This window comes from Mus pahari, chromosome 4 (assembly GCF_900095145.1).
Source record: "Mus pahari chromosome 4, PAHARI_EIJ_v1.1, whole genome shotgun sequence".
Lineage (NCBI taxonomy): Eukaryota > Metazoa > Chordata > Mammalia > Rodentia > Muridae > Mus > Mus pahari.
In genome coordinates this window covers 132,294,762-132,307,898 of record NC_034593.1, presented here as the reverse complement: position 1 = coordinate 132,307,898, position 13,137 = coordinate 132,294,762, and the positions used below count along the sequence as shown (strand labels likewise).

The following is a 13,137-nucleotide window of genomic DNA, read 5'->3' as shown; positions in this document are numbered from 1 at the left end:
GTTTCCTTTGTATTTTGTTCAGGATCCTTTTGGGTTTAAAGTTTGACCACTTTTACAAACACTGATATTTCATTCATTTTATTTTTTTTTTAAATCTAAAACGTCATAGGAAATCTGGGGAGAAATCTAGAAGGATTACCATAGGACTTCTGACTAGAAGACATGAAGAAATCACTATTAGGCACCTGGGTATCTCTGAAGATGAAAGTTTCCTACAGAGCCTCTGATTGTTAGCTCTCCATGGCCTACAAGCACGCTGCTACATAAGAGAGCCATGGAAGCTTAAATATCTCTCCTTTAGAAAAGAGGCATCCAGGGGAAAGGAGAATTATTTTTGCCTCCTCCTGTGTGTGTTAAACAGCTTCTGCGCCACTTTGGAGTTCTTCACAAACTTCCTGCGCTGGACCTTCGTTCTCTGGACTCTGACCCCCTAACCTCGGGGCTATTCTCTAATCAGCTTGCTGACTCTGTACAATGCATGTGAGTCAGAGTGCTGGACTCTCAGAGGGCAGCATGGGGAGAGATGGAGGCCTTCAGGAGCAGTGGGCTTATGAGAAAGCTGGAAGCATCAGAGGGCTCGGTCCTGGTAGACAGAGCAGAGGAGACCCAGAAGGCTCCTGCAAGATGAAGACATTTTTGCCTTTATTTTATTTTGTATTTGTTTATATTTTTACTTTCTTCTGTGAGACCTGGTCATAAGGAACCTGAATTGCTTTTCATCCATGTTTCTCTTTATTAGATATTGACTATGTGGAGAGAAAAATCCTCTAACAAACTGCAGTAGCTTTGGACTCAGGATACTGGAGGACAATGTGTATTTTCCCATTGAAGGCAGAGTAACTGTTCTGTGATCATTTTTTTTTTACTTGTGCTATAGAATTTCTATTACCTTGCCCTCCAAGGGTCCAACCTTCCCACCTCTTCCAAGAGTACAGACATAAAGCCCCACCCTGCTATCAACTCCCATGGGCTATTCTCCTTAGCTCGCACTTGCTAGAGCAGGTTTGGGTTTTGTCTTTAGTCTACTAAGGGTAAAGTAGCCAGGCTTCAGGCATTCCATTAGCCAACCAAAAAGTGTCCACACAAATATTAGAGCCAAAAAAAAAAAAACAACTCTAACCCCCAGGTATAAAGCTATATAAATCAATTATTGAAATCACCAAGTTCGTGCCTCAAGCTGTCTTTTGAGGTGAGATGATGGAGACCTAAGAAGCCTTTCCAGGAGCTGAGCGGGGCGAGTTATGGATGGACAGAGGTCAGGTTAGAAGGGTAGGCAGAGCCTGCTGAAGAATGAGCTTGATGAATAGATGCTTTTGTAGTAACAGCTTAACAGGGTTCGCCATAGACGTGTACCTGAGACTTGATTCCATTCTTATTGTCATTTTTACATATCTATTTCCCTTTGATAATAGGAAATGGTGACTAAAGCATCTACATACCTTTTTGAAGCTACAGAGAAAAGATTTTTCTTTAAAAATGTGTCTATATTAATTCCTGAGAGTTGGAAAGACAGTCCCCAGTACTGGAGGCCAAAACAGGAGAGTTACAAGCATGTAAGTATCAATTTTTTCTTCTAACAAAACCAAGAGTGCTTTCCGGTGCTTGCTAGTTTTGCTACACATTTATTGATTCAGAGTTTTTCTAACTATTGTTTTTTTCTGCTCTTCAAGCGTTAATGATCTTTTTAAACATTCTCAGGCTGACATTAAAGTGGCACCTCCCACCCTTGAGAGCAGAGATGAGCCCTACACCAGGCAGTTCACACAGTGTGAAGAGAAAGCAGAATACATCCACTTCACCCCTGACTTTGTACTGGGGAGGAAACAAGATGAATACGGAGATTCAGGTGGGGAATTTGGTTAAAGTATTGCATGTGTGCAACAAGCAACTCTGTACTCCATTAAATAAGCAGACTGGAGCAGAAACCCATGGCTCCAAATCTTGATTCCTGTATTAGCTTTGTGACATTAAACAGGTGACTTATTTTATGGTGCTTATTCCAAGCCATTTAAATTGTCTCAAAATTCAACAAATTCTTGATGCAGTAGCCGAGATAACCTACATAATCAGCAATAGCATATCTATATCTTTCTTCAATATCAACTCCTTCAGGATCATTTTTAGTCTTTTTTTTTCTCTCTAAATTGGACCCTCAAAATATCGATACAGCAGAGTTCTGTATATCTGATTAGGCTGTTGACAGGGTTGGTACTTGGCAAGCCATAAACTAAAATGTGAGACCTTTGACTCCCCAAGAACTGAAAATCAAATCCTAGTTTACTGGGACTGTGGCATATGCTCCATAATGTTTCATTGATTTAACATGCTGTGGAATAAAAAATGGTACAGCAATGAGTACCATTAAATATAAAAGCCATTTTATTAACAAAATATAAACTTTAAGAGTTACGAAAACCTAAACCAAAATGTAATCTCTCTCTATCGTCTTTCTCTCCTCTCTCTCTTCTCTCTTTCTCTCCTCTCTCTCTCCCTCTTCTCTCTCTCTCCTCTCTCTTTCCTTTCTCTGTCTCTCTGTATCTCTCTCTCTCTCTCTCTCTCTCTCTCTCTCTCTCTCTCTCCATCTCTCTCCCTGGTATGGTGGGCAGAAGACAACTTGAGAGTCACTACTTTCCCCTTCCACGGGGGGGGGGGGGTGTCAAGGACTGAACTCAGGTTGTTAGGATTGGTGGCCAGCACTTTTACCCACTGAGCCATCACGGTGGCCTGGGAATTTTTGAGATGTAAAATTTAGCAATCAAATTATGATTATGTATTTCAAAAATGTCTTACAGGAAAAGTGTTGGTCCATGAATGGGCCCACCTTTGCTGGGGAGTATTTGATGAATACAATGAAAACCAGCCATTCTACAGTGCTTCATCAAAGAAAATTGTAGCAACAAGGCATGGCATGAGCCCTAAGTACACTTAAATGACCTCAGGCTTTTAACTTCCCTATAGTCCTTTTTAATGACAAGCATCCTTTTTTTGTTCCAAGGCAGATAAGAGATGCAATATCACAAGCCTATTTTATGCTTATTTTAGAACATGTTCCTTAAAGACAATGATTATCTGTGCAAAAATATACATAGCCTCAATGCCAATCATTTGTTCGGCATTTTGACACTTTTTATTTACTCATCTCTTCCACAGATGACAGAACTCATTTAGATTTCACTTACTGATTTGAACTACAAGCCAATGGGATGAGCTGTGGCTAAAGCCCGGCGTATCTGTTCTGATCACTGCCGGCTATGACTCCCACAGCACACATCAATCCTTCTTTATTCCATTGCCTTTCTTGGCAGTCCCTCATTCTCTGAGTCCAGTCACATTGTCATCTGAGTTCAATCACATTGTCCTCTGGATAAAAAAGATGTTCCTTGATTAGTCAAAGCACATGTAGTTATGTGATGCCACTCTTCAAGGATGTCTTCCTGGAAGAGAAGACCACACTGCACACCAAAAATAATTGGCCCACTGGTTCTGTCAACCAGGTGCCTACAGAGAGTTGGTACAAGGCCAGCTGTGGGAATATCTAAGGAAAAGACCCAACCTGAGAGCCATTCCACCTGAGAGCCCCATTGTGTGTGACTGGAGCCCCACTGTGTGTGACTGGAGATACCCCTTTTGGTTTTTTGTTTTTTTGTATTTTTTTGTGTGTTTTGTTTTGTTTTGTTTTGTTCCATTACAGTTTCTTGAAAAACAAATGATTACTTTGATTTGCCAGCGATGGAGGAAGGTCATGGCAGCTACACAAGAAATATCATGCCACAAAGCTCAGTGGGAACAGGACCACTTTTCAAATGAATGACTAAATTGTCTCTTAGACTCACTTCCATATTTTCAGGTGCTCCACAGGTGTCAGAGGTATGAACAGAGTCCATACATGCCAAGGAGGCAGCTGTATAACCAGAAGGTGCAGAACTAATTCCACCACAAAGTTATATGAAAAGGATTGTCAGTTCTTCCCTGATAAAGTTCAATCAGAAAAGGCATCCATAATGTTCACACAAAGTATCGATTCTGTACGTATACCAGTCACTGTGTCCAGAATCTATAATCAAAGGATTTCTCTAATATCATTAACTTTAAAATAACCATGGTGATGATCATGGTGATGATGATGATGATGGAAATAAGAGTAAGAAACTACACATTGCTAGGCAAGCACTCTACCAGAGATATAACAGATGTTAAGCATGACATGAAGATTAAATATGTTAATGTAGAGTCCATTGAACATTGACTGACACCCAGTAAGTATTCATCCTCTATTGTACATTAACACTATTGTCTGTTAATAGCTAGGTAATTGTTGTTAACTATTATAAGTCTACTTTGGTGTTCATAGGACTTTACTTGAGCATGCATATTTGCTAAATACGATACATATTATCCTTTAATTTAAAAAAAAAACCATGTTTTTAATTAAAGTTGAACCCGCCCAGATAGCCTTCTTCAGACCACTCCTATGCCCCCCCCGCCCCTACTCTCAAACACCGCTTTTTCTTTGATAGTTATTGTTATACACATCCATAGCAAAGTATTAACTACAGTTACTTTGCTAGGCCAGCATAATTACTTTTAATTTCTAACACTGGACATACTTTCACTTTGTTTTCCAGGTCATTTCTTTTAATACGTGAAATAATAATTTTCTACACTTTACTACACTTTTAGGTGACTGAGTTCTGTAAAAAGGAAAACCATAATCAAGAGGCACCAACTCTACATAATAAAAAGTGCAATTACAGAAGCACTTGGGAAGTAATCAGCAGGTCTGAGGATTTTAACAACAGCATCCCCATGGAGACGCCACCCGCTCCACCCTTCTCCCTGCTGAGGATCAGTGAGAGAATTGTGTGCCTAGTTCTTGATATGTCAAGTAGTAGGGATGTGAGTTCATGGACTCATTTTGTTTGTTTGTGTTTTTTATTTTGAGTATAGAGATGTACTTGAGAAGTTTATAGTTCATTTAGGATGACCAAGGGATGTACGTTCTTGTAATCGTAGCATGTGAGGGACTAGGCAAGTTCAAAGTCAGTTGTGTTGCATTTAGACCCTGTCTCATAAAACAAACCAAATCAGCAGATATCGTTATAGTCCAGAAATGTTTTTCTCTCTGCCTCAGCATTACCTGTCTACTTGAGTCATTCCTGTCCTCTACAATTTAGTAGAGACATTCATTTTCACCAAAAGAAGGGCTGGGCTCTAGGGGGCTGTATAGGAGCTCATCCTTTGCCAATTCCAAAACTGCCTTTTGCATATCTCCAGTTCTGTGTATTTTATTGATACTGCCTGTGCCTCTCCTGATCAGACTAAGAGTTCCATTCGGAACTAGAACTTCATCTGATCCAGAATTACTAATGTGTGACCATTAGGTAGCTGTTGAATTAATATGAGCCACAAACAAGCACAGGTAGTATGATAAAGTACGCAGTGACTGCACTGTGGAGTGAGACAGACATGCTAATGAAGAAATTAAAGCGTCAGCAAGGAAGAGAAGGTAGTTATTGAAAGGACAAAGAATGAATGAAAGGGGCTGACAAGGTGACTCACAGTGACATAAGATTTCATGGAAGACAGAAGAACGTTCAAAACGGGTAGCCTGAGAAATGTCTCTTAGGAGGGAAAAGACTGGCGATTGAGAGATGAATAGACTAACTACCCCAGATAGAGTCCTGGTAGATCTGTGTTTAAAGGAGGAGTAGGGCTGGTCTGATGGCTCGGTAGGTAAAATATCAATATTAATTAGAATCAAAATCCTCAAAACTATCTTCTGACCCCCACGTGAACACCATAACCACACACACACACACATACACACACACACACACATACACCAATAATAATAATAATAAATGATGATGATAATTATGATGATTATGATAAAGGCAGAAGAGATCGCTCAGTGGGCAAAGGCTCTTTTGGCTAATCCTAACAACTTGAGTTCAAACTGTGGAATTCAAATGATGGAAGGCAAGCACTGAGTCCCTGTGGCTGTCCTCTCACCTCTACATATATATCATAACATGTGTGCTGTGGTACAAGTATCCTTGCACTCACAAGCTCACCATTCCAAAGAATTGTAATAAAAATCAGAAGAGAAAGTGATAGATGAGCATACGAAGCAAGATTGTAGGTTTGTAGGAGTGGTGATTTGAGATTGTAGGTATGTAGGAGTGTGATTTGGTTTGGGAAGTTCGCAAACCACTTTGGGTATGGGTTGCAGGGAGGATCTAGAGGAAATCAACGTGTGATGTGTATGTCCTGGGCAATCATCTAGTTATGAGAGACATGGTTACCAATGAGAAACAAGAAAGCTAATGCAGTTATCTCAGTGACAGAGAATCAGGGGAAAGGTTAGAAGTAGAAGGGGCAGGGTAGGTGGCCTTCTCAGAGTTAATGGTAGCTCAGCGGGTTCCTTGATGAGCTACACAGCTCAGCTATCTTTGGAGACCAAGAGAGTCTGGTGGGGAGTTTAACTTAATGGGAATGATTATGGGCTGAATTGTGATGTGAATCATTGCCTTAGATTCAACCCAAGCCCCACCTTTAACTTGGTTACTAAGCCACTGGGAATACCTCAAATAGAAAGCTTTGAACTTCTTCATGTGCCCCATGTTACCTATAACCACACTTATTAATTTGCTAGTTAAAATTATAATTGCTTTCTTCCATAGTACAAATTAACAGTTGTCTAGTTCTTCTCTCATCTTCCAGTTGAAAACCACTCATATCTTCTCTTATCATTTTTCCCTCAGTCTTGATCTAATGAACCAAGCAGCAAAATACTTTCTAAGCAAGATAATTGAAAATAGGTCTTGGGTAGGGATGGTGCACTTTAATCACCTGGCCAATATTAAGAGCGAGCTGATCCAAATAAACAGTGACATCGAGAGAAGCCAGCTTTTGCAAGCCTTACCTACAAGTGCTGATGGAGGGACATCCATCTGCTCTGGAATCAAGGCTGCATTTCAGGTGAAAATCCCACTGCACATGTATTTTGATCTTTGTTTTTGCTTTTAGGACAAAGTAAAATTCTACTGTTCTTACTTGCCTCTTGATTTTAGCATAACTAATCTTAAAAGGTTCTAGACAAAACACACAGGAAAAAAAATAACTTTGATGTATATGCTATCTTAGCACTTGGGAAATTGAGGCACAATGATGAAAATTTCAGGATCATCTTTGGCTAGACCATGTAAGGCCAGCATGGGATGAACCAGACTCTGCCTCATCTGCAACTTCAACATGCTTAGACCATGCTTAGCTCCCTGTTATCTAAGTATTTAAGAGTTTCCTAATTTGGACTCCATTACCTTTTAGTGCTGGTGAGGTTGCTCCCTGCATCCAGCTGTATATACAACTGATTTTTGTATAAACTGACTAGTTTGTCAGTGGATAGCAGATGAAGACAATGTGTTCCATATTTTAAGCAACTATTAGCCTGGGTTTTCCAAGATCCGGTGTCATTTAGTCCCTGTGAATTTTTCCTAATTCCTGATTCCACCCATCCTTCAGTTGAGCAAATATACCCTGTATTGGTGGGGGATGGGAGGAGAAAGAAAAGTTGTTTATGTTCTTCAAGGATTATTGAACATAAACTCTATGATTCTAAAACAAACATTATCTCTACCCTATACTTTTTCCATTGTTTCTTTTTTCTAACTTTCCATCAGGATAGCTAATCTAGTATGATATGATAATGGTATTCTGAATTATGCTTGCAGGTATTTTAAAATGGAGGCTACCAAACAGATGGATCTGAGATCTTGCTGTTGAGTGATGGGGAAGACAGCACTGTCAACATCTGTGTTGATGAGGTGAAAGACAGCGGGGCCGTAGTTCATTTCATTGCCTTGGGACCATCGGCTGGCTTAGCTGTAACAAAAATGAGCATTTTAAGAGGTAAAGCATGAGCTCTACATCACAGACTTTCAATTGTTGTGTATAGATGTAGAGCTGACATTTACCTACTTCTAAGCTCAACTTTGCAAGAGCCAGGCCAGGAGTTGGAGAGCAGAGACAATCAGACCAGACCCATCCTGTGTTCTGACAACATTCTTTGTCCAGTAAGCTGGAAAAGATACATAAAACAGTCCATCCAAACACATATATCATATTCCTTCACAGCAGAAAGAGTATAAAATAAAATTTGATTGAGACTTACAAACCTTCCACACTCCCAAAGTGTTGTAGCAAGCAAGGAAGGGAAAGGAAGAAGATGAATCAAGTGGCTCCTGAGACAGGCCTTGAACAAAGTCTGGGATTTTCCAGGACTAAGAGACAATGAGAAAATACAAACTATGGTAACTTGTTTAACATTAAGTACGGTGACATAATATTCAGATGCGATGAAAATTGATTACATGCTTCTGGCAACTTCTCAAACACAGCAGAGAACACAGAACCAGCAGTACAAGCATCAGTTATAGTAGCAACTTGAATTTGATGGTACCAACGTATAGACCTGGGTTTTTTGTGGCTGGCTACATGAACTTCCAAAGACTTTTATGGTCATTTTACAATTTATTGCTATCACAAATATTCTGAGCAGTATCTAGTCATTGTCAAGATACAGCAATTCTTGCATCTTGATACAAGCAATTCTTGCATCTCTCCAGTTTTCTGCTTCTAATCTAGTTCCTCTGAAAAAAAAAATCTAAATGATGGAAATAAGAGTACATAATTTCCTCTAAAGGGCAATACAAAAATCTCCGAACTTAAATAAACATAACCTAGTGCCTTTCATATCTAGAGCCAGATGAAGTACCTCATGCAACTGAGGTTGCCACACTAAGATAGTAAGGTGGATTTTGCTTCACAGTTATGATGAATTAAACTAAACTAACATTTCAGAAATGACCTTAACAGCTTTCTAACAATTCAATCTATATGGAAATTTTGACTTTATTTGAACTGTTACACTGTTAATCATTAAATTATAGTAAGAACTCTTGTTCTACAAACCACAGTAGCCTATCATTCACATTTTAGGTGGAAAGCATTTGTATGCCTCCGATGAAGCCCAGAATAATGGACTCATTAATGCTTTTGTGGCTCTGGCTTCAAAAAACACTGATGTCACCCAGAAGTCACTTCAGGTCAGTGTTTTCCCATCCCTAAAGGTTTTGGGGTCGCTTTTGCCATAACCAAGAAAAGATATAAGGGCAGAGTACATGAATCCAGCCAGAAAGGAAACATATGAGAGAGAGAGAGATGTTCAAGAATTTGGATGTTGATTTGGTTTGTTTTTTAATGGGTAGAAGGAATAGAAATACAATTATGTTTTTCTCATTTGAGATATTTATGGTAAGTCCTAAAATAGACAAATTTTCAAAATTGGTGAGTATTCATATGCATGATGGGTGACAATGTCAGAGGAAAATAGTGACCTGTTAGACGCATGGTCCAATCATCTGAGCTGATGAGAAGTGGGCATGTGGATTACAAAGGAAACCCTTCTCCCCACATCTATTTCTCTTAATGCCATTGTGGGACCAACATGACCTTGTTTTCTGAGACTTTGCTGGTGGAGAGACAAAGAGTGGTATACTCCTCATCCACTGAGAGACCGTCAACAGAGATGAATAACACTTCTATGGCTCCTCTCAGAAGAGAACCTAGAGTTTGCTTTCTCTCTTCTCAGGATTCTTACCTTCAAAATCAGTTTTTTCTCATTTGGATGGACTCCATGTCCAAAGATTCACTCTCAATTCTGTGTGAAAATTTACTTAAAGATTCCACATTAGCAATGTCCTCACAAGTATTTATCTCAAATGTTTTTCATACCTTCCTAGGGGCAGAACCTAGAGCCTCTTGCACACTTGGCAAGCTTCCTTCCACTGAGCTGTGTCTCGGCTACAGACCTGTCTTTGTTTCACTGTGGGAGCCTTTATTCTGTTCCAATTAAAACACTCTAATCACTCAGAGCATTATCATTCCAGTCATCACTGAGATGAGTAAGGCACACGTCACATACACACACTCTCTACACTAATCCTCTGGCTTTTAGCATCCTTACAGCCCACGGTCAACAGCAGCATTTTCCAGAAAACTACAGAAGTACAGCAGGGTCATAGTCCCAAAACTTCAAGTGATGTTTCCTCTTTAGATCTCCTCTTATACCCTGCCCTGACTTCAGAATCTGCATTACCAACCTTGCAACTGTCATATGCCAATAAGCCTTCAGAAAGATGGCAAATCTATTGGGGGGGGGGAGGTAAGCATGGAGGGAGAGATGGAAGAGAGAAAGCTAATGTAATTCAACATATGTAAAACTGTTTTCAAATCAAATATGAGGAATTATCTAGAAAAGAAAAGAGAATAAAATTTTGCCTTATGTAGTCATTAAGGGTTTTTTTTTTTCTTTTCTTCTTTTTGGTTGTTTGTTTTACATTTATGCAGCTTGAAAGTAAGGGTGCCATATTGACCAATAATCTCTGGTTCAATGACACTGTTGTAATTGACAGCACCGTGGAAAAGGACACATTCTTTCTTGACACCTGGAGTAAACAAGCCCCTGCCATTTATCTCAGGGATCCCAAAGGAACACAAACCACCAATTTCACAGTGGACTCTGCTTCCAAAATGGCCTACCTCAGTATCCCAGGAACAGCTCAGGTAAGCCACTAGCATTTGAATTTTCCCCTAAAGATATTTTTGCACATCATAAATGTGAGTACAATAACTTTACCATCTTCAAAATGAAAGTAAAATGTATGTGCTTCCCTTATGTGTATGATCCTGAGAGCTATGATGCCTGGTAAAGGGAAAAGAATCCTTGGATTGATAGAAAAGAGAAGGCATCTGAGAACAGGGAGGAAGAAACGTGGAGAGTCCTGGTGACCTGGCGTGCCATCTTTTCCCATTCTGCCTGCCAGAGTCATGGAATATATGACACTGAGGCCAGAGAATAAGGCCAAAGCAAAGGCAGATTTATCAAAACATTATTTTCCAATTGATATTGCACAAAAGGCAAATATCATGCCTAATACTACCTAGGATCATGGTCTGTCTCTGTTTCAGTATTTGAGGAATCAAGACCTTTCTAAGACCACTCATCCCAATTTGTTATGTTTTGTTGTTGTTGTTGTTGTTAGTTCTATGCTTTATTTTAAAAATCACATATAAAAAACAAAAACATGTCTTTGGACTCTAAATGATTGCTGCATGTTTCGTTGACAATTTTAGGTGGGAATTTGGACTTACAACCTGGAAGCCAAAGAAAACTCAGAGATACTATTACAGTAACCTCTTGGGCAGCAAGTACTTCTGTGCCACCAATCACTGTAAATGCTAAGGTAAACACGGACACTAACACTTTCCCCAGCCCAACGATTGTGTATGCAGAAGTTCTACAAGGGTACACCCCCATCATTGGAGCCCGCATGACAGCCACCATAGAATCTAACAGTGGGAAGACAGAAGAGCTAATCCTGCTGGACAATGGAGCAGATAACCCACAGCCTTTTCTGAATAAGCCAATATGTTTATAGTTCCAAATGTGTCATGTGTTCCGGGGGCAGTGGGAACAAGATGGCCACCCAAAGAGTTACCAGAGATTAGGAAGGAATAGAAAGACCAGCAGGAAATGTAATAGGGTATCACCTAAGAGCACAGCAAGCGTCTTCCACATGGTAAGTTGTCTGTGGATGTCAGCTACTGCCAAAATGACATTTGTAACCTTGACAGGCACTGGCTGTCTCCAGCTAAGACAGGCTCATTCAGAAGATGGCGAACATAACCCTTTCTTCTAGGTACATGCTTCTTAGAGTAGCAGCACCAAAAAAAAAAAAAAAAAAAGTGCCATCAAAGCAGCTGATGCAGGAATTGTCTCTTGGGTGGGAAAGGGAAACAAGAGCCTGAGAAAACAAGAGCCTGACAGCTGGAAAAGGCACAGATAGAGTCCTGGGAGCAGGGACCTAGGAGAAGCTAGACATCACAGAGAGGGGTCTGAGCACTGCAGCATCAGATGCTTGGTCTGCCTGGCAGGAACTAGGCACTGCAATGGCTGCTCTGTAGGGAGGTGGGGCAGAAACCCTCTTCCTGAACTCTGTGTTCTCCTGTGAGTGGAACCTTGTCTGCAAGTCAGTGAATAAAAGAACCAATCTGTTCCACACATGAACAAGAAAAGATGCCCATCAGTGCACTTTATGTCATTCTACAAACTTGTCTTCAGCTATATTTGACTCTTCTTGGAGTGAATTCCACATTTTCTCTCATTGCAACAATGATTCCCCAACTACCTCTCCCCATTTCCCAGTCCCTTCTACAGTGCATGTGCTTTCATGCTCCTTGCTTCATTTCTTAGTATTTTACTAGAATACCAGATGAGCATTCAGTTCATGGGGGAACAAACTAACTTAAAATTCATTTACTGGAAAAAAAGAAAAAGAAATAGTGCGGCCAGCACTGCATGCTTCCGTGTACAGAGGAGTCACTTGAAGGGCTTCCCTAGGTAGCCTGGGAAATCTGCAGGTCCGAATATTCCCAAACTTTTAGAGGGACACAGATGTGGCTAATGCAAGAGCTGACAGTAAGTCTGATTGATCAAGCTGACAAATTTTATTTTTTCCCAGGCAGGTTTTATACCCATAGAAGCAGGAAATGGGGAGGGATATGACTCAAATTCGCTTTGTTTCTGAGTGAATGCACCTGTCCCCAAAAGCAGGATATTGGCTAGGTAGAAAGTTCAGCAGGAAGAACAGAACAGAGTGGGTTGCTAGGTACCAGGCCACAAGATCTATAGCTATTTGTTCTTACTGGGGTAGTACTTTCGTACAGAAATCTCAACTAAGCTAGTACTTTTCCACTAAGGCCAAGACTTTTTAAGTAACTACTTATGGCTGACAAGCCAGTTAAAATTCAAACAGGGTCGCTCCCAACACTTTTTCTCTATTGAACTACAGAGGTAGTAAGTGATTGGGAGGGCAGAAAGAAAAGAAAAGGAAAGGAAAGGAAAGGAAAGGAAAGGAAAGGAAAGGAAAGGAAAGGAAAGGAAAGGAAAGGAAAGAAAAGAAAAGAAAAGAAAGAAATTGAGCATTTTAAAATGGCTAAAAGAAAAGCAAGCTATTTTCCATGTTTGTGTGGAAGGAGGAATAACTATATGACTAGAAAGCTGACTTAATTCTT

The 13,137-nt window shown here is 40.1% G+C and overlaps 1 protein-coding gene across 1 annotated transcript in view; it reads left to right on the top strand.

Annotated features, from left to right (window-relative positions):
• Window positions 1–1,415: 1,415 nt before the first annotated feature.
• Window positions 1,416–13,137, top strand: part of LOC110320911 (calcium-activated chloride channel regulator 4A-like) — a 14,578-nt gene continuing 2,856 nt past the window's right edge. The window contains 12 exon segments of the mRNA XM_021196978.1: window positions 1,416–1,553; window positions 1,699–1,846; window positions 2,793–2,901; window positions 3,848–4,025; window positions 4,681–4,896; window positions 5,630–5,640; window positions 6,765–6,981; window positions 7,734–7,911; window positions 9,001–9,107; window positions 10,411–10,626; window positions 11,197–11,239; window positions 11,242–11,458. Of these exon segments, the coding sequence (XP_021052637.1) occupies window positions 1,416–1,553; window positions 1,699–1,846; window positions 2,793–2,901; window positions 3,848–4,025; window positions 4,681–4,896; window positions 5,630–5,640; window positions 6,765–6,981; window positions 7,734–7,911; window positions 9,001–9,107; window positions 10,411–10,626; window positions 11,197–11,239; window positions 11,242–11,458 (1,778 nt within the window).